This window comes from Nymphaea colorata, chromosome 6, assembly GCF_008831285.2.
Source record: "Nymphaea colorata isolate Beijing-Zhang1983 chromosome 6, ASM883128v2, whole genome shotgun sequence".
NCBI lineage: Eukaryota > Viridiplantae > Streptophyta > Magnoliopsida > Nymphaeales > Nymphaeaceae > Nymphaea > Nymphaea colorata.
Window position 1 is genome coordinate 12,539,421 of NC_045143.1, and position 22,838 is coordinate 12,562,258.

The 22,838-nt window shown below is 40.9% G+C and overlaps 1 protein-coding gene across 11 annotated transcripts in view; it reads left to right on the top strand.

Moving 5' to 3' along the window:
- The window catches only part of LOC116256082 (uncharacterized), a 103,102-nt gene that overhangs the window by 52,338 nt on the left and 27,926 nt on the right, over nt 1-22,838 (top strand). For 7 of the 11 annotated variants that reach the window (XM_050078301.1, XM_031632248.2, XM_031632249.2 and 4 more), the window contains 3 exons: nt 12,424-12,498; nt 12,578-12,754; nt 12,860-12,945. In XM_050078301.1, the coding sequence (XP_049934258.1) occupies nt 12,424-12,498; nt 12,578-12,754; nt 12,860-12,945 (338 nt within the window). Of the gene's footprint in view, nt 1-12,423; nt 12,499-12,577; nt 12,755-12,859; nt 12,946-14,012; nt 14,087-14,265; nt 14,329-14,435; nt 14,678-22,838 lie in introns of those variants that run through there. The other 4 variants (XR_007573606.1, XR_004173043.2, XR_004173044.1 and 1 more) reach the window with 2 other exon arrangements.

The following is a 22,838-nucleotide window of genomic DNA, read 5'->3' on the forward strand; positions in this document are numbered from 1 at the left end:
TAAAAAGAAAAGGGAAGCGCATGCTTATATTGCAATTCTTGTATTTATCTGAATATTTTATTGCTTCATATCTCGCTGATCAATTAGGTTTTCTTCACTTCATATCCTTCTGTTTCTTAACCTTCTTTTGGCCAACAGATTCATCTTCTTGTATTGGATGTTCTTCCCAATTCTTGAGTCAACTTGCCTCTAAAAAGGTTGCCCATGCTAGTTTTCTGAACTTAAAGAGATAAGAGTTTCCTTTCATAAGGAATCAATATCTGTTTGGGCATCTGGATGGATATATTCCATCTCACTGCAGTTTATTTCATTGTCACAAAAAACGCCGTTATTTTAAAAAAAACGCGTATTATACGTTAAAAACGTCTTTACCGTATAAAACGGGAATAAAACGCGTTTTTTTCAAAAAAACGTTTAAAAATAAAAGACGCGTATAAAACGCGTTTTATACCCGTCTTCCACGTTTTTTAAGACATGTTTTTAAAAGAAATGGCACGCGTGTAATATTTATAAAAGAATTGGTTTTTTGTAACTTGGATGCTCCTTTTAATGGCAAAAACGTCTTTTTAAAGGATGGCATGCGTGTAATATTTGTAAACGAATTGGTTTTTTTTAACTTGGACGCTCCTTTTAATGGCAAAAATGTCTTTTTAAAGGATGGCACGCATTGTAATATTTGTAAACGAATTGGTTTTTTTAAACTTGGATGCTCCTTTTAATGGCAAAAACGTCTTTTTAAAAGAGAAAGGGGCTTATTAACTTCCCGCCATCCTCTCCTTTTTCCGTTTTTGATTTTCTCATTTCCCGCCTCTTGCTGGAGTTCACTTGGGAGGGGAAGGGGAAGAATTTATTAACTTTAAACTTTATTTTCAATTTAAACTTTATTTTCAATTTTTAAGTTGGCAAATTGTTTCAGACATGTACCTAAAATTTGTTGCTTATCTAGCTATTTTCCAATGTTTTTTTAATTTCTCATTTATTTTATTTTTATATAATTGTTAGGATTTTTTTATTTATTTTTTAAAAATTTACCGTCTTTTTCCCGTTTTATTCCCGAGATTTTTTTCCTCGCCGTAATATACCCGTTTTTTTCCTCGCCGTATTATACCCGTTAGCGTCTTATGTGACAATGGTTTATTTCATAGAAAAGAAAGGGTGATAACCTAGTGACATCAATCCAACATATTTGAAACCTAGACCATGCAAGCTGGATGGAATTGGATTCGGCATTGGTTGAACATATCACTTCCACACTTTCTCCGAATGTGCTGACATCGATATTTGATGATTTTATGGTTGGACTGTTGTGGGACAAACTTGCACAAACATATTATCAAACCTCAGAGGCAAGGGTTTTATTTTTGAAGGATGAATTTAAGCATGGGAAAGGGCTAAACTAAAGGTTGGTTATGAAATACTTGAATAGAATAAAGGCTATAGTAGATCAGCTTGCTATTTTTAGGAATGAAGTCTTAGACAAGGATAAAGTTCAAAAAGACTTTGAATGAACTGGGACTAGAATGTTGTATGCTCAATACAATTGTTTTATGTTTGCTGAAATTCTCTGTGTAAGAAAACAATCTTGGCCTGTGAAACCATCAAGTATATTTGGATCAGCATGTCTTAGCGTTCTATGGCTATGCATCTTGGACTTCCTGAAGCATCTCCTGTGACAAAGTAGAAGTGATGTAGGCAATGACAGATTGATCTTTCTTCTTCCAGCTGATGTATTTCGGATAATCTGTTCTATCAAGGTCTCTTGTTTCTCATTCTTTTTCTCATGAGGAATAGCCTTTTGTGGGACTGGAGTCCTTCCATCCAGTGGCCAAGAAGATTCTAACTCCTTATGAAGTGAATGATTTGTTAAGAAATTCCAGTTGTTTTACTCTCGGGCACAAAATAACTGAGGAAGTTTGTGGAAATATCCAAGTGGAATTGGAATCCATTTGGGGAATTCTACAAGAAACAATACAAGGGAAAGGCAAACTTGAAGAACTTGTTCGATATGTGGTTGTACATTATAGATGGAACTTATGCCAGATAGATGTGTGGAATGCATTTTTTTATAGTGACACGTTTGATACTGTATACCTACAACGATCACCAGGGTTTGAGATGCAGGAGTGTGAGAAGTTATTTAAGGTGAACAGGTTATGCATGGAAAAAAACATACCTCATGCATGGTGGTGCTTTTTGAGTATAAATGCAATTTGTAGATCAATTTTGAACCCTGTAGCAATTAAAAAATCAAATATTTTGATGCAATGCACTGGGAAACAACACTAGTTATACTTTTAATTCCAGATTTTATAAGTAATGAGTCCGTGTCGAACCCCGATGACAATTGTTTGAATATCAAGTATGTAGAAATACGAACAAGACGAAGAAGAAGAGAAACAATGATCACGATGTAACGTGGAAAACCCTCAACACGAGGGAGAAAAAACCACGAATGAGGAGGAGTTGGTGCCCACTAGCAGCCAGACTCTCTCTCTCTAAAGATTATCATTAACTCATAAGGATTAGGGTTACATGACTTAAGTAGAGCCCAAAACGGGCTACAAGGCGGGTCGGGTATGGATCCGGACCCGAAACCCACAATCTATCAACACTCCCCCTCAAGTTGGGCGTACATATCAAACATGCCCAACTTGGATACATTCCTCTCAAATGAAGCTGAAGGAAGAGCTTTCGTCAGAACATCAGCAGTTTGGTCTTCAGACTTCATGTAAGGTAAGATCAACTCTTTCGCATCAATCCTTTCCCGAATGAAGTGACGATCAATTTCAACATGTTTTGTTCTGTCGTGAAGTACAGGATTGTTGGCTAAGTTGATTGCAGACTTGTTATCACAATACATCTTCATAGGTCCTTCAATCTCTATTCCAATGTCAGTCAACAATATCTTCAACCATAATAACTCTGACACTCCCATAGCAACTGCCCTATATTCTGCCTCTGCACTGGATCTAGAGCAAACATCCTGTCTCTTGCTCCTCCATACAACAAGGTTTCCTCCCAAGTAGACACAGTACCCTGTAGTGGATCGTCTGGTATCACCACAACCTGCCCAATCCGCATCAGAATAGCCCTCGATTTCCACAGTCTCTTGTTTCACATACAGGAGTCCCTTACCAGGATTTTTCTTCAGGTAGCATAGCACTTTGTCCACAGCCTTCAGATGTGCATCGGTTGGCGCATGCATGAATTGGCTCAAAACATTCACCACAAAGGTGATATCAGGTCTCGTGAGGGTAAGATAAATTAGCTTCCCAACCAAACGTTGATATCTTCCCTTGTCTTCTTCACAGAGAGGCTCTCCATCTCTGAGACTCAACTTGTGCCCAGTGTCAAAAGGGGTAGGAGTAGGTCTACATCCCAATTTACCAGTTTCTTCCAGCAGGTCTAATGTATATTTCCTTTGGTTTAGTACAAGACCAGTACTAGACCTAGCAACCTCCATACCAAGAAAATACCTTAGTTTTCCAAGATCTTTGAGGTCGAATTCTGTAGCCAGTAACCCTTTTAGCTTGATAATCTCTTCCTCATCATCTCCAGTAACAATCATGTCATCTACGTAGACGAGCAGGAGAGTAACCTTGCTCTCCTTCTTCTTCACAAACAGAGTGTGATCTCCATTTCCTTGTTTGTATCCATGACGTATCATCACTCTTCTCAGTCGTTCAAACCACGCTCTGGGCGATTGCTTAAGGCCATACAATGCCTTTTTCAGCTTACAACACATTTCTGGTTCTTCATATCCTGGAGGCATATGCATATATACTTCTTCTTCGAGGTCACCATTGAGGAATGCATTCTTAACATCCAGTTGATACATCTTCCACTCCTTCATCACAGCTAGGGATATAACCACCCTCACAGTCTTCATTTTCGCAACAGGAGCAAAGGTTTCCAAGTAATCAATTCCATATTTCTGGCTAAATCCCTTGGCCACAAGTCGAGCTTTATATCTTTCAACACTCCCATCTGGTTTGTACTTGATGGTATACACCCATTTGGATCCAACTAGGTGAGCGGCTTCAGGAATCTTCACCACTTCCCATGTCAAGTTTCTTCTTAGGGCATCTATTTCTTCTTTCATTGCATCGGCCCACTTGGAGTCACTTTGAGCTTCAGCGACAGTCCTGGGAATCACAGCCAAAGAAAGAGTAGAAACAAAACACTTGTAATCTTTCCCAAGTCTGGAATAAGAAACAAAATTACCAATAGGGTGTTGAGTACATGACCTGACACCCTTTCTCAGGGCAATGGGAAGATCGTCATTCTTCTTTTCAACCTCATCATGGGTCTCCACGGTCTCCTCGGTAGGACTTGGTTCATCCAGGGAAGGAGTGGCATTGGGATTGGAAGTAGATCTAGCATCACAAGTCATCACCTCTGTCCGAGTACCTCGTCTAGAGTAGAACTGTCCAAACAACTGAGGGCCTTCCTTCTCAATGCTATTGTCACCCCTTTCCTCATTCTCAGGCACATCAACAGTATTAAGTGATTCTGTTTTCTTGTAGTCCAAAAAATCTATAAACTGAAGTTCCTGTCTCTGAGAATACTCTTCCCTGCCCACAGACTGCTCCCCCTGAAGAGGATTCACACCAAAGTAAGAGGCATGTTCCAAGAAGGTAACATCCCTCGTAACATAAGCTCGACCAGTAATAGGATCAATACATTTGTATCCTTTTTGCGTAGGGGAGTATCCAACAAAGACACCTTTGATAGACCTAGGATCAAGTTTCTTGACATTTGGACTGTGATCATGGATAAAACATACACAACCAAAAACACGAGGAGGAAGAGGAAATGGTGGACGACTGCCAGGAAGCAACGAGTGGGGAGTCCTACCATTCAAAACACGACTGGGCATGCGGTTAATAAGATAGGCACTAGTAAGAACTGCATCACCCCAATAGTGTTTAGGAAGATTTCTCTGAAACAAAAGAGCCCTGGTGACATTAAGAAGTTGACGATTTTTCCTTTCAGCTACCCCATTTTGAGGGGGGGTGTAACTACAGGATGTCTCGTGAACAATCCCCCGTTGTCTAAGAAACTCCTCAACAGGCCGACACATGTACTCACGGGCATTATCGGACCTGAAAGTTTTAACATTCGCACCATACTGGGTATGCACAAGAAGAATAAATGTCTCGATGATTCGAGGAACCTCGCTGCGGTCTTTTAACAAGTATATAAATGTAGCACGAGAGAAATCATCAATGAAAGTGATAAAATACTGGAAACCTTGACGGGTATGAATGCCCGAAGGTCCCCATACATCAGAGTGAATCAGAGAAAAAGCTTCATTAGCACAACTAGAAGAAAGAGGGTACGAAGCCCTCACATGTTTGGCAAACTGACAAACATCACAAGAAATGGAAGACACATCAAAGGAGGAACACAAGTCTGGAAACAAATGTTTCAAAATCCCAAAAGGTAAATGCCCAAAACGTTCATGCCAGTACATAAAAGACTGAAGACAATCTTCTCTTCTCTTATCTGTCTTGCGGATCGCTGTCAACAGAGCAGTAGCCACACGTATGGGAAGACGATATAATCCATCAGAAGCTAAACCAATCCCAATCCTCTTCCCTGTCACCAAGTCCTGCAAAACACAACGATCGGCAGAGAATATAAGTTCACAATTCAATTCTTTAGTAAGTCTACTGACTGATAAGAGATTTAAAGGAAACTGGGGAACATGTAAAGCGCCCTGCACATGAAATTTGTCCAACAAGGACAGAGTGCCTTCGCCTGCCACACAGGTAGAGGAACCATCTGCAAGAGAAACACGTTCCCTTCCCGAGGACAACTTATACTCATGAAACAATTTTGGGTTACCTGTCATGTGATGAGTAGCACCACTATCGACAATCCATTCCCCCACAGAAGAGTTACCTTGATTGCCAATAGCTGCAAGAGCATGATTAGCTGTAGTTCCCTCTGAGGTCTCAGTCTTGTTGACATCGAGCCTGCCCAAATAAGCCCTTAGTTCACGAAGCTGGTCAGCAGAAATGGAGACTTTTTCTCCACTAGAGGCTTGCACCTCAGACACGGGCGTTCTCCCAGTCAAAGATCTCCCTCTGTTCCCCTTCTTTTCTGGATGAAGATCCCAGCAATAATCCACAGTGTGACCTGTCTTCTTGCAGTGAGTGCACCGGCGAAGAGACCTAGATGGGCCGCCAGGACCACGACTCACGAGAGCAGATCTCTCGTTATAGGGCACAAGTTCCCTCTTCCCTTCTTTTGTAACAAGCCTTCGCTGTTCTTCCGCTTCAACACAGGAGTACACATCTTCAATACTGGACACCTCCCCTGAATTCAAAATCTGACTTCGAACACCTTCAAACTCATCATTTAAACCTGCTAAAAATAGGAACACCCTGTTTTCCCATTCATGAGCAACATAGAGCGCCTGATCATGGGGACAATGCCAAGGAATATCAGAATGATAGTCAAGCTCTTCCCACTTGGCTTTCAAAGCCCCATAGTACTCTGCAACAGACGAGGTCCCTTGTCGAATGCCATAGACTGTCTTCATTACTTGGTAAGTACGAATTGCGGTCTTCTTTTGGCCATACATTTGCTCGAGGACCACCCACATGTCTCTAGCAGTCTTCTTCCGAAGGATAAGGGGCTGAATATCGGCGGAAACGGAATTGACAATCCAAGTTTTCACTTGATTATCCTCAAGAAACCAAGTATGCCACACATCACTTGTTCTTGCTGGTTCGGGGTTGCTCCCATCAATATAGGCCATGCGACCACGGCCAGCAATCCCCATGGTCATAGCAGGCGACCACGAGAAATAATTATCCTTGGTGAGGCGAAGAGTGATGACCTGCATGGGAACATTCTCCGTTCTAAAAGCCCCTATTTCAGTGGGATTGGTGTTGACGGTTGACGAGGAAGAGGCTGCCATAATCACAGACCAGTAGGCAGCAAGGGCAGCAAGAAGCAATCACACGATACAACACCAAAAAACGGACAGAGAGCAGGAAACAGAACCAGGCAAAGCGGCGCGGCGCTGGGCGGGAACAGACCAGGCAGTCGGCGCGGCGCTGGGCGGAAACAGACCAGGCAGAGCGGCACGGCGCCGGAAAAGGACACGGCGTTGGGCGGAAAAAGACCGCCGCTGGACAGGTCGTCGTTTGGGCAGGCCGACGCTGGGCGGAAGCAGCAGAACGGGAACGCCGCTGGGCAGGCCGACGCTGGGCGGAAGCGGCTGCGCTAACCAGGGCGTCGCTGGGCCGGTTGTCGCTAGGCGGAGACGGCGGAATCCTGATCGGCGTTGATCAGGGCGGCGCTGGGCGGAGACGGCGGCGGGGTGACAGACGACGCTCGGGCACGAGCGTCGGGCACGGGCGAGACGATGAACAGTGTCGGGCGATTCTCCTCTAACACGGGCAAAAGACAACCAAAAACGCCGGAACTTCACGGCTCTGATACCATGTAGAAATACGAACAAGACGAAGAAGAAGAGAAACAATGATCACGATGTAACGTGGAAAACCCTCAACACGAGGGAGAAAAAACCACGAATGAGGAGGAGTTGGTGCCCACTAGCAGCCAGACTCTCTCTCTCTAAAGATTATCATTAACTCATAAGGATTAGGGTTACATGACTTAAGTAGAGCCCAAAACGGGCTACAAGGCGGGTCGGGTATGGATCCGGACCCGAAACCCACAATCTATCAACAAAGTATATAATCAATATATGGAAAATTCTAGTTGAATCAGGATTGATCAAAAGCTGTAATACTCAAGAAATACTTCTATTGCATGAAATTAAAGTTCTACAAAGTGTTCAACAGTTTTTCATGTTGTTGCATGGATTCTTTTGAACAAATACAAGAGTGGGTACACTAAATAGAACAAACGGAAGGCAATAAAATCCTGTTACGAGGGTTCACTCTTTATGGAAGGGAGGGAAAGAAGATAAATCCTAATTCTATGTGCGGGGTTTAATGCTAGAGCTCCTTGATCTTCACGGTGCCTCACTCTCCAACACCGACGGCCCTTGATCTCATTGTTGTCGCTTTACCTCCTTCTTGAGTGGGTTACGAGATGCATGATAAGGTAGTTATTTGCACAATGTGTTAAAGAGCAGAAATGACAGCCATATAAAGCTGCCTAAACACAAAATCAAGGCACTAATATAATGTGCTCGTGTTTTTAGATACAGACTGGTTGCTAAGACAAATATCAATCAATCAGTAGTGTCTTTCATCCAAACATCGTTTAAAACTTGGTTAGTTCCATGATTCCATCTAACCCAAGTCTGGACCAATTTACTTGTGTTCTTACCGTTGATTCTCTCCTGTTATGAACGCAAAAGTGTATAACCCAATGTTGTAAAACAGTAAAAGCTGTATCATATCGCGTATCGGTCGGCCCGACCTATACACGTATCATAACGTATTTTAAGTGTATCATAAATTTACTTTTAATTCATTAAAAAATAAGCAATTCCAAAAAATAGAGAAAAAGTAGAAAAAATAATGAAAAATGTGTTTCATATTAACAAACTCATCATGGTACCACACACATAAAAAAAACTTTCATAATTTATTGTCCACATGCATAATAATGATAACCATATGATAAGCATGATAAAGCTTAAAGTCTCGAAGACTTTTACAGTAAAAGTTTGACTGTTTTACATCATATCATCAAAGATTTAAAATATAGAATCTATCTATTCATCTTCTTCATCTTCATTATAATCTTCATCCTCATTTGCTTCATTTTCTTCATCCCCTTCAAGTAGAATGTCCTCACCAGCATATGCAGGCTCTCTTCTTCTTCACCAAACTCTCCTACTCCTTCAATGTTCAGTCACTCAATATGATCATCATCAAGTAGCATGGCTGGTCCTTCTTTATGTTAAACAATAAGATTTTCGGATCTTCCATCTGGATCCAAAATCCAACACGTTGAACATTGTCTCATGTCATTCTGTCTTTGTATTCTACGTTCTTGTAATGCGGTATTCTATGTCCTTGTGATATGTGAGAAGTCTCCTAGGATTCTATGATTGAAGAGTCTCTTAGGATTCAGCAATTGTAAGTGATTGAGTATAATAAAATATAAATATGGGCCATGTAGACCATCTTGGTAACGACCTCCCTGTCTCATCCTCTCTTTCTATTTTCCCGCATGAATACAGATTTTTAATTACACATATTGGTGCTAGATTTCTAACGGAATGCTCAAACGGATCTTATATGGTTAGAATTCTTTTCCTATCTTGTCTCTATCTTGACTATTTACTTTTCTCTTGCGTCATTCTTGTCATTTTATACAAACTTTCTTCTTGCTTACCAAGGGGCACATCTTGTTATATCTTGTCCTCTTTTTCTCCTCTCATCTTCTACCTGTTTACCCTTTCTTTCTGCTCTCATGGAAAACCTTTCACATTCTGGTATGTCCTCAAATTTTCTTCCTCATCTTATTATTGAAAAACTTAACCATGAAAATTATCTAACCTGGAAAAGGCAGATCATGCATTTTAGAAGGAGTCAAGGCCTGTTTGGACATCTCGATGGTTCAACAAAGGCTCCACCAAAGTCTATTCTGCAGGAAATAAAAAATGAGGCAGGAGAGGTCATTGCTGTTCAAGAAAACAGCAACCCTGAACATGTTGTCTGGATGAGACGTGACCAAAGTCTGGTTGCATATATTCTATCTACTTTATCTCAACAAGTGCTGTTTGAGTTTCTAATGAATGTACTACGGAAGAATTATCAGAAACTCTTGCTGATACCTTTTCCCAAATATCAAAAGCATAGATAATGTACTTGTTGAGGAAACGTGCTGCTTTGGTATTTACAGTTTTATGTATGTTGGGATTTAATATTAGGTAGCTTTCTGAATTTTAAAATTTTGTTGTACTCTTTATGTAAAGGGTTAAACATAACCCTAATCATTATTTAGTCTAATGAAAGAGGAGCAGCCGTAAGTTGACTGCGACCTATTCTCTCCTCCTTCCTCACGTTCTTCTCTTCTCCCTCTTCTCTACTTCTCTACGCAACATGGTATCAGAGCATCAGACCTAGGACCGTGCCATCTAGGGTTTCACGCAGCTTCCCTTCTTCTCTTTTTTCTCATCCCCTCATTCATGACAAGGTTGGACGTCTAAAGTTACTGCTGCCTGCAAAAAGATACGGTGGGACTGTTTGATGGAAAGGGGTTAATCACGTTTAACATGTAAAAACGTGATTAACACCCTCATGTCATTCTGTCTTTGTATTCTACGTTCTTGTAATGTGGTTTGACGGTTTTTCAAACAAAATTTAAGGAATACGGATTTCGAAACAGTCCTCTCGACCATTCCTTTTTTATTTTCAAGAAAGAAAATGTTACTGCCCTCCGCCTTATATGTGCTGATGACATTATCATTACAGAGAGCTCAGAGAAACATTTTGATGAGATACAGGGTCTGTTAATGAGAAACTTTAAGATGAAAGATCTTGGAAGCCTGGGATATTTCTTTGGGGTTGAAATTGATAGGCAAGGAGATCACGACAGAAATATACTCTTGACCTATTGGATAGAACATGCATGATAGATTATAAGCTTGCTGAAACACCTAGTATTCTGAACCAAAAGATGAGTATAAATGATGGGGAAACATATGAAAACCCCACCAAATATCGCAGTATTGTTGGTGCATTTCAATATTTAACATTTACTGTACCTGATATTACCTATGTAGTAAATTAAGTGTCTCAATTTATGCATGCACCTAGAGACACACATATGAATGCAGTTAAAAGGATACTAAGGTATCTCAAGGGAATTATTGGAGATGGATTAGTGTATTGTAGAAGTGAGAATGAAGCTGTTGGTCATGAATTAATCACGTATACGGATGTTGATTGGGTTGGAGACCCAAACGAAAGAAGATCTATCTCTAGTTTTTGCATCTTTATAGGCAAAAATTTGGTATTTTGTAGTAGTAGGAAACAAAGAGCAACTGCAAGATCAAGTACATAGGCTGAATATAGATGTATGGCTATAGGGACGGCAGAAGTGACTTGGATTTGACACTTGCTAAAAGATATAGGAGAAAAAATTAAAAGCTCAATACTAATGTGTGACAACCAAAGCACCATCAACATTGCTTTCAACCCTATACAACATGGCCGAACAAAACACATTGAGATCGACCAACATTTTATTAGGCAGAAGGTGGAGAATAAAGAGATAGAACCAGTCTTTGTTGGAACTAATGAACAAGCTGCTGACATATTTACTAAAGGATTGGCAAAGTATCGGTTCTGGTTTTTGAAGTGCAAGCTATTCGTGGTTCAAAACCATGCACAGCTTGAGGGAGGGTGTTAAACAATAAGATTTTTGGATCTTCCATCTAGATCCAAAATCCAACACGTTGAACAATGTCTCACGTCATTCTATGCAATGTTATCCGTATCGTACGATACGTATCGTTTAGGTCGAAGAAACCTATATGTTATGCTTGCGATACGCGATACGCTCGCGTATCGCAAGGGTATCGCCCGTATCGTACGATATGGGCGATACATCCCCGTATCGTATGGGAAAAAATTAAAAAGGGGCCCGACGGCCCCTTTTTTGTGTGATCTTTTAAAAACCTACGCTTCTTTCTCTCTCTCTTTTCTTGTTTCTAAACACTGCAAGAGACGTGGGAGGGAGAGATTTTCCCCATTCGCATCAAGCTTTGCCGGTGAAGAAGCTTTCTTTCTCGTAGTGGGAACGGTGGGAAGCTTGGAGAAAGAGGGTCTTTTGGTTTCTAACACCAAGAAAGGTGATAACTGATAACTATATGTTTTGACTTTTGAACTTATGAATTGTGATGTAATCTAATTCTATTCGGCATCCACCCGTGTCGACGCTGGCGCTGGTTCTTCTCCAACATAGCACATCGAACTGACCAACATTTTATAAGGCAGAAGGTTGAAGAAAATGAGATTGAGCCTGAGTTTGTTAAATCTCTAGAGCAGGTTGCACCATCGCAGATTTGTTTACTAAAGGCCTAGATTAAGGACAGATTCTGGATGCTCAAAGGCAATTTGTTCATTATCCACTACCATGCAAAACTTGAGGAAGGGTGAAAAAACATGATGGTGTTTTGAATCTGCGGACTCATTATCTGATCTATATCATGAGCTTATTCTAACTGGCATGTAATCAATGGCAAATTGTTCTCTCTGTGTTTTACTTATGTACTCTTATGTCATCTGTAACTTGTATTATGATTCTTAAATATAATTACGGCGTGCCTAAGAGACTGTGACGGCCCATATTCTGTTGATGTAATTACCCTTTCATCAGTTATTCTTCTCCTTACACTGAACAGCTTTGGAACCTAATTATGACACATTTCGATGATTGATCAAAATTTTGCTGATCTAACGCATTTTTCTGATGTAGATTAAAATACAGAATGACTTTGATCCTGTACTTTCACCAGAAAGTTCATTATTTGTTTTGAAAAGTAACAGGAAGGTATATTGCTTCAGATTTTGTTAAGAAGCACATTTAATAAAATGAAATCTGTTACTAGTACTTGCTATGTCTAATTTAGGTATCACAGCATGCAATAAAGAAGGTTCTTGACTCTGAGAAGCTGAGGAGCTCAGTTCAGAAATTTACGGACATATATTTGATGCCACCTATGAAGCGCCTGAGCGAGCAGCTTGCAGAAAGAGAGTTTGTACGTGTCAGAATGTGTGAAGGCAGATTTGCTTTGTTGATAAGAGAGGTTGTTACTCTCAATTATCTGTCCGTTTCTTAATCATTCTGTTACTAATGTTAATTTAGTTGTTGATAGTGAAACCCTGACTATGCTATTTTCATGTCGCTATAGCCTATCAGGGAAGGGGACTATATTTTGCAGCCTAAAGTGGATTTTGACATCAACGTTTGTACAGTCAGTGGACTGTTAAAGCTTGGGTGAGTTTCTACTTTGAATCATGAATTCATGGATCCATCTTTCAACGCCGTGCTTATTAAAGTGATCTCTGTTTGTCCAACAACTTTTACCTGATCTTAGAAAAAAAAGACCTGATTTATTAAAGTGATTTCTGTGTCTAAAAGCTTTTCCCTGATCTCAGGAAAAAGACATGGTTTTGTAAAGCCATCTTTGTTTGTCTAAAAGCGTTTCGCTGATCTCAGGAGAAAAAGCATGATTTTACCTATATTTCACTGCACAAGGTGTAAAAGGAAATATCAGTGTTTCAGAATTCAGAGTGCATGAAAATTGGATGGATAAAAGACACAGGAATGTGCTGAAATTTCTAATAAGAAAATTGTTGAATCTATCTATATCACTAGGTCCAATAAAAGCTTTTTTTAGCCTAGGACACAAGAACCCACCTATGTGACATAGGTGCGGACAGTGGCATGGACCATTTTCAAAAAGCTTGGCTAAAATGACATTGGCTAAAATGACATGATATATATATATATATATATATCATGTCATTTTAGCCAATGTCATTTTAGCCAAGCTTTTTGAAAATGGTCCATGCCACTGTCCGCACCTATGTAGCAACGCTTTCATTTATTTATATCCATAAAATTTAGACAAAAAAAATCAAAATTATAAAAAAAAAGAAATACCAAACATCATTTTGCTGCATCAATACGGTATGGCACCCTTACGAGTCCATGTGACATGGGAAGCCACATTGAAACTTGGGGATCACTGTTCATATGATCATTTTCACAAATTTTGGTATTTTCTTTTTTGTAAAAAAATCTTAAAAAATGGGGAAATAAAGAAAAATGAGAATGAAATGAGCCTTTGTTTTTAAACTGACGAACTAAATGGGAAGGAGAAAAAAAAATGCACTTGTTTTCATTATAAGTCAGTTTGCAAAAGGGATTCGTCTTTCCAAAAAATATAACTAATGAGATAACTTACTAATTAGCTAGAAATGCATGAAGATATCTTTCTTGCCTAATCTATGAAGTTTTGCACATTAATGTAATTGAATCAAGAGATATAATATTTCCAGGTAAAAGATTGTTTGATGGGCATGATGACTTAGCAATTAACACAAGAATCTCTCTGCAAGTTGTTGATGTTGAGGTAGTTTTTAGAATATTAAAGAACTTGACACTTCTTTAATTATTTTCAATAACTTTTTGGTTTACATTGTAATTTTGTTCTTTACCCTAATTCTCCCTTAAGTAAGGGTTAGGGTTAGTGATGAATAACAAATTGGACGTGTTTTCTTCTCTCTTTCTCTCACGTCAACATGGTATCAGAGCCAGTGGCGTGATCACTTCAGGCTGCCGGCGACTGGCAGATTTCCGGCGATCTCCTCTCCGGTGACTCTTCCTCCTCTCCCATCTCCCCCTTTTCTTTCTCATCTTCTTCTCTCTACTGCTCACTGGTGGGTGGAATCTGATCACTCCTATGTGGAACGCGTGATCAGATCCACTAGTGGAACATGCCGTGGCTGCTGGGATCTTGTCGTTGTTGCTGATCAAAGATTGCTTGTCGCTGACATGGTGTGGCTGCTGGGATCCTGTCGTTGCTGCTGATCTAAGATTGCTTGTTGCTGCTGCTGATCATGGAGATGGCTTGTTGACGTTGCTGATTGTGGAACAGCAAGATGTGGACTTGCTGTTTGAAAGTTGAGGTTGGGAACAGAAAAAACAGCGACAATCTTCGTCTGTAAGTTTGTTTCTCAGCAGTAATTATCGGCAAAGTTTTCTGCTGTTCAGGGTCGTGAAGGAGGTGTGACTGCTACCTGCGTTGAATGCATGTTAACAACATCTAGACGTTAAAATCTGTGATTGGATTTTTCTGCCTGCACGTTCATTTTTTTTCCAGCAGCCTACATTAAGTGTGCAGAGATTTTTCTTTGATCTTCACTATGGAGCAGAGGGATACTATTGTTGATATGCAGGGAGAATATAAAGTCTCTGGGAATCTTCTTTCATTTGGGTCTACCGTGAAGTTAGACAACTCAAACTATGAAATCCGGCCTCGCGTATTTATGATGTCTGTTAAGGGGCACAGAAAGAAACATGTTATTGAGGAGGAAGAACCCCAACCAAGACAGGAAAATATTCTACATGGGAGGAAGATAACAATATTGTTATGTCATGAATTATGAATAGCGTACAGACACACATCACTCCTACGATTGCGTATTATACCTCTGCCAAACATATGTGGGAATTTTTGAAGCAAACTTATTCCCACGATAAGAATATGAACAAAGTCTTGCAGGTTGAAGAAGAACTTCTTAAACTCCAACAAGGTGACTCAGATCTGGCCCAATACTTTGCGTCAGTCAAATTAGCCTATGAGAGGGTCAAAGCCCTACGTCCCCCGTGTCAATCATGCTATAAAACCAATGTTGTAAAACGCGTATTGTAAGGCGTATCGGTCGGGCTTTAAGATACGCCGTATCGTAACGTATCGTAACGTATCATAACCATATCGTAATTTTTTTTAAAATAATAATAATAAATCAGAAAAAATTAAAAAAAAATCAGAAAATTCATAAAAAAAATCAGAAAAAATTAAAAATAATAAATTCTTCATAGAAAACATGTTTTAGATAATGATAGACTTATTATTGCTAAATGCTATAAACTTACGCATTCACGGTTCATCATTCATACTTCATACTTCATAGACATCAAAATTTATAACAATATCATTCAATCTCAATCAACAAAGCATAAGTCATAAAGTGATAAAACATTCAAGTGTTCAACAACCATAGATTCATAACTCTTAAGTGGTTTGATACATATAATGATTCATCATTCATAATCTTCATCATCTTCTTCTTCATCTTCATAGTCAATGTAGAAACACGAACAAGAAGAGGAAGAGAAACAACGATCACGATGTAACGTGAAAAAACCCTCAACAAGAGGAAAAAAACCACGAATGAGGAGGAGCCGGTGCCCACTAGTCGCCAGACTCTCTCTCTCTTTTGTCTTTCATTCACACCATAAGGATTAGGGTTACACAACTTAAATAATGCCCAACAAGGGCTACAAGTTGGATCGGATACGGATCCGAACCCGGTCCCGAGACCCATCTAACATACTTCAACACTCCCCCTCAAGTTGGGCATACATATCAAACATGCCCAACTTGGATACATTTCTCTCAAATGAGGTCGAAGATAAAGCCTTCGTCAGAACATCAGCCGTTTGGTCTTCAGATCTCATGTAAGGAAGTATAAGTTCTTTAGCATCAATTCTCTCTCGAATGAAATGTCGGTCAATCTCAACATGCTTTGTTCTGTCATGAAGCACAGGGTTGTTGGCCAAGTTAATTGCAGACTTGTTATCGCAATACATCTTCATTGGTTCTTCAACTTTTATACCAATATCAGTCAACAATACTTTCAGCCACAAAAGCTCAGAAACTCCCATAGCAACAGCTCTGTATTCTGCTTCAGCACTGGAACGCGAACAAACATCTTGCCTTTTACTTCTCCACACTATGAGATTCCCTCCCAAATAAATACAATAGCCAGAGGTGGACCTCCTAGTGTCAATACAGCCTGCCCAGTCTGCATCTGAATAACCTTCAATCCCAAGAGTGTCTTGCTTGACATATAAGAGACCTTTGCCAGGATTCCTCTTCAAGTAGCACAAGATCCTGTCAACAGCCTTCAAGTGGGCATCCGTGGGAGCATGCATGAACTGGCTCATCACATTCACAGCAAAGGTAATATCAGGTCTAGTGAGAGTAAGATAAATTAACTTCCCTACAAGACATTGATATCTTCTTTTTGCCTCTTCACAGAGTGGCTCCCCGTCTCTCAGACTTAGCTTATGGCCAGCATCTAGAGGAGTAGAAGCTGGTCTACACCCTAGTTTCCCAGTCTCCTTTAACAAATCTAGAGTGTACTTCCGTTGATTTAGCACAAGGCTAGTCCCAGACCTAGCAATTTCTATGCCAAGGAAGTATTTCAACTTACCAAGGTCCTTAAGATCAAACTCGATCGCCAACAGTTTCTTTAACCTCATTATTTCATCTTCATCATCACCTGTGACAATCATATCATCAACATATACCAACAGAATAGTAACCTTTTGCTTATTTCTCTTCACAAAAAGTGTATGATCTCCATTCCCTTGATGGTATCCACATTGTCTCATGACAAGTCTGAGTCGTTCAAACCATGCTCGAGGAGATTGCTTGAGCCCATATAAAGCTTTCCTTAGCTTGCAACATTTTCCAGGTTCCTCATATCCTGGAGGCATACACATATATACTTCATCTTCAAGGTCTCCATTGAGAAATGCGTTCTTGACATCAAGTTGGTACATCTTCCACTCCTTCATCACAGCTAAAGAGATAATGACTCTGACCGTCTTCATCTTCGCAACAGGAGCAAAGGTCTCCAAATAATCAATCCCATATTTCTGACTAAACCCCTTGGCCACAAGACGAGCTTTGTATCTTTCAACACTCCCATCTGGTTTGTACTTGATGGTGTAGACCCACTTAGATCCAACCAAGTGAGCCGCCTCAGGAATCTTTACAACTTCCCATGTCATGTTTCTTCGCAAGGCTTCCATCTCTTCTTGCATAGCATAGGTCCACTTAGGATCACTCTGAGCCTCAGCAACATTCCTGGGAACCATAGTCAAAGAAAGAGAAGATACAAAGCATTTGTAGTCCTTGCTCAGTCTAGAATATGAAACAAAGTTACCAATAGGATGTTGAGTACATGACCTGACACCCTTTCGCAGGGCGATGGGAAGCTCTTCACTAGCAGCAACAGTCTGAATCTCTTCTTCAACAGGTTGCTTCTGCGCACGACTTGGGTCATCCAGGGAAGGACTAATTGGATTGGGAGTAGAATTCTCACCACCTGTCATCTCATCTGTACAAACTCTTCGCCTAGAGTAAACTTGCCCAAATAAACGATTGCACTTCTCTTCTGCCTCAGTGGAACACTCTCCATTTTTCTCCTGTTCATGCACCTCACTAGATGGACCATTTTTCTCTTGTTCATGCACCTCACTAGATGGACCAACAGAGTCACGCCTGTAGTCCAAAAAATCTGTAAACTGAATTTCCTGACTCGGAGAATACTCTTCCCGTGACATAGAGTACTCCCCCTGAAGAGGATTCTCACCAAAATAGGAAACATGTTCAAGGAAAGTGACATCTTTGGTAACATAGGCCCGACCAGTGGAAGGGTCTCGACACTTGTACCCTTTTTGAGTGGGAGAATACCCTAAAAAAATGCCCTTAATAGATCTTGGATCAAGCTTTTTAATGTGAGGACTATGGTTGTGAATAAAGCAAACACAACCAAAAACTCTGAGTGGAAGAGAGAAAGGTTCACGAGTCCCCGGTAACAGAGAGTGAGGCGTCTTCCCATTCAACACGCGACTAGGCAACCGGTTTATAAGATACGCACTGGTCAACACAGCATCCCCCCAATACTTTTTTGGAACATGACGTTGAAAAAGAAGAGCCCGAGTCATATTCAATAACTGACGATTTTTTTGTTCAGCAACTCCATTTTGAGGAGGGGTATAACTACAGGAAGTCTCATGAACAATTCCCTTTTTTCGAAAGAAGCTATCAACAGACTGGCACATATACTCTCGAGCATTGTCAGATCGAAATGTCTTAACAGATGCTCCATATTGAGTTTCCACATAGGCAATGAAAGTCTCTATGACAGTAGGAACTTCACTACGGTCTTTCAGCAAGTAGACAATAGTGTTACGAGAATAATCATCTATAAAGGTGATAAAATATTGAAAACCATGACAAGAAGGAATCCCTGCAGGCCCCCACACATCAGAATGAATCATGGCAAATACCTCATTAGACCGATGGCTAGACAATGGGTACGAAGCCCTAACATGTTTGGCCAGGTGACAGACATCACAAGACACCATAGTCATATCTAACTTGGAACATATATCAGGAAACAACTGTCTAAGAAGGCCAAAAGGCAAGTGTCCAAGGCGCTCATGCCACCGTAGAAGCAACTGAAGGGAGTCCTCTCTATTTTTCGTGGCTTGGCTGACTGCCGTCATGAGAGCCTGAGCAGCACGCATAGGTAAACGATAGAGCCCGTCAGAAGCTAGGCCAATCCCAATCCTCTTCCCTGTCACCAAGTCCTGCATAACACAGCGATCAGCGGAAAATATAAGTTCGCAATTTAACTCCTTCGTGATCTTGCTAACCGACAAGAGATTCAAGGGAATATGAGGAACATGTAGAGCATTGTGGACTAAGAACTTGTTCAAAAGTGGGAGACTCCCTTTTCCAGCCACAGAGATAGATGAACCATCGGCAAGGGAAACACGATCCTTTCCTGATGAAAGCTTATACCCATGAAAGACCTTAGGATCGCCGGTCATGTGGTGAGTAGCGCCACTATCAATGATCCACTCTCCCATACGGCAATCCGCCATAACGTCTATAGATGAAGAAGCTGCCATAATCACAGATAGTCCAACAGGAGGCAACAAGAGAGGCACCGATGACAACAGAGAGCACCAACGGGCAGTAATATCCGGATTCCCAATCAGCCCCAAGAGTGAACAGAATGTCGATTGGGGGGAAACAATCGTCGATGTCGCTCGACGGAAGCGGTGCCTTCTCTCTCTCGGGCTGCAATCTCCCACGGGTAGAGGTTTCGCCACACGTTCTCCTTGCTGGAAACAAGATCCAAGAGGCAAAACCCAACAAGTATCAAGGTATAGAAGTGAATAGGAAATCAACTTCGAGACGAGGAAAGCCTTCACCCGTAAGACCAATTTAACCCCGGTCTTTTGTAAGGAAAGGGGGATGCGATCGCCGGAGCGCCGGCAGACGTTGAGGCAATCCTCAAGTTACGCTCCTCTCCTCCTTTACGCCCTCTACCAAGTCACGGACCAGCCACCTCTTCTTGCACGGTGGGCGCCAAACAAAAACAAGAAGATGGAATCAAAGATCAACCAAGCGATATATTGCAGGTAAGAGGCGGATGCACTTCATCGGATTTGCAAAAGACCCCTAGGAAGTGACATGAATAGGGGGAGGCAAGCTTAGGAAGCGCCTAAGCACGCATATCTTCTTTCTTCTTCGGGAAGCAAGACTACGGCGCAAAAGGCAGTGGCGCAAGGGACAACGGTGACGGCGACGGTCAACAACACAAGAGCGACGGCGCAAGAGCGACGCCGCAAGAGTGGCTACGATGGCGATGGCGCAAAGAGTGACACCGGCGGCGGCGGAAACAGCGACAGTGGTATTGGGTACACCGGCGGCGGTGGCTGCTGCAGCAACGGCGGCGGCAGCGGCGGTGGCTGCTGCAGCAACGGCGGCGGCGGCGGTGGCGGCGGCAGTGGCAGCAGCGGCGGCGGCGGCGGCGGTAGTGGCAGCGGCAGCGGCGGCGGTGACTGCAGTGGTGGCGATGGTAGCGGTGAGAGATATTAGGGTTGGAACTTCACAAACCCTAAAACTTTCCCAAACTCGTCGGCTCTGATACCATGTAGAAACACGAACAAGAAGAGGAAGAGAAACAACGATCACGATGTAACGTGGAAAAACCCTCAACAAGAGGAAAAAAACCACGAATGAGGAGGAGCCGGTGCCCACTAGCCGCCAGATTCTCTCTCTCTTTTGTCTTTCATTCACACCATAAGGATTAGGGTTACACAACTTAAATAATGCCCAACAAGGGCTACAAGTTGGATCGGATACGGATCCGAACCCGGTCCCGAGACCCATCTAACATACTTCAACAGTCAAGAATTGGAAGATCCTCACCAACATATTCAGCACCAGAAGTAGCACTAGCAGACTCTACTTCATCAACAAAGCCTTCTGTTGCTTCAGCTTCAAGGTTGAAGCATTCAAGATCTTCATCATCAAATATTGTAGCCGGTTCTTCCTCAATCCATGGCTCTAGATCGTCAAAGTTTTTCAAGCTGATAGGATCAAACTGAGATGTGTGCTTCCTTGCTGATGTTTTTTGTAATTCTCTAAGTTACATAAGAGAAAACTTGTTAATATATAATTTCATATAAATATATTGTACAAAAAATGTAAACATTAAGCTATATTACCTTTGTTTCAACCTCATATTATATCGAACAAAGACAAGGTCATTCAACCTTTTATGTTCAAGCCTATTCCTTTTTTTGCTATGGATATGTTGGAACACACTCCAGTTCCTTTTGCATCCACTAGCACTGCATGTCTGGTTGAAGACTTTGATTGCAAAACGTGCTAAGTTTGGACAATCAAACCCATACCTATTCCACCACAAATCTAAACAAAAATGTAACGTTATAACAAATCATTGTGAAAGTTCTAAAATAATCAAATGTAACAAATGCAAAGTAAATTAAACATTTCTATGTATTTACCTGGACGCATGGTTGTCCTGGCTCGAACGGCGACAGGTTGTCCCATGCCCCGATAACAAGTATCATATAGATCTAACTCATTGTTGACGGCATCTTGTTCTCTAGAATCTGCCACTAACACGTTAATACAATCCAACAAACCACTTAGACTTCTCTGTCCTTCTTAAATGTAGGAGAAAATCTAATTGCAGGATTTAGATAGTAAGATGCTGCATGAAGAGGTTGATGAAGCTGTTCAGTCCACCTTTTATCTATCATCTTCCATATGAGCATATATAACTTTTTCTTTCCTTTTAAGTTGTCTCGAATTGCCTCTTTTGCTTTATCCATGGCCTCATATAAGTACCCTGTGGAAGGCCTATCCTCGCTGTCAGCTAACCTGAGGACTTTCACTAATGGAACACAAACTTTCAATAGCTTCACACATAATTCTCAAAATTCATTATTAAATATGATATCCACAACTAAAGAAGCATTTCTTTTATGAGCATGTGAATATGCAACCCATTCTTCACTAGCGAACATCTGCCTCAAAGGAGTTCTTTGTTTCACCACACTCTGCACAGTCAATACATTTGTGGCAAATCTAGTTTGTGCAGGTCGTATCAATTCAACTCCTTTTGTAAACTTTCTCATCAAACTCAATACATATGCATGATTATAGATAAATTTTGTTACCTCTTGACATTGGTCAATGGCTGATTTCATATCATGCATCTCATTAAGATCTTGAAGCATAAGATTAACACAATGAGTGGCACATGTACTCCAAAAGAATGTTCCATACTTTTGAAATAACAAATCTCTTGCAGCTCTATAATTTGCAGCATTATGCGTAATAAACTGTACAATGTTTGTAGGTCCAACTTCTTGTACGACATTATCAAAAACATTGAACAAAATCTCAGCAGTCTTAGGAATATCAGACAAGTCAAGAGATTTCAAGAACATTGTACCTTTAAGGAAATAAATAAGAAAATTTACAAGTGTTCTTGACCTTATATCAGTCCATCCATCTGACATAATGGAGCAACCTGTTTCCTTCTATGATAATTTCAATTCATCACAATGTTCAGACACTTCTTTCACTATATCTTGAAGAATTTTACCCCTCAACTGATGATATGATGACATTTTGAATCTGGGGCCTATAGAAGCAATTGCATCTGCCATGGCTTGGAATTGAAAAGAATTAGCTGCATTAAATGGAATACATGCAGCATAAAACCATTTCCCTACCATCTTTTGTGCTTGATATAGCATATCTTTAGATGTCATAGCAGCACGAATCTGCGGCTGACCACCTGGGCTAGTATATGAAGGGAAAAAGCTCTTAATAGAGCCAACACTAGACCTGCCAGTAGGAACTCTACCACTAGGTGGTTGCATACCACGCCTGGCCCTATCTGTTGTGCCTCTTCTCTTCCTTCCCGTTACGCCAGATCGACCTTCTTCATACGTAATCCCTTTTGCTCTAC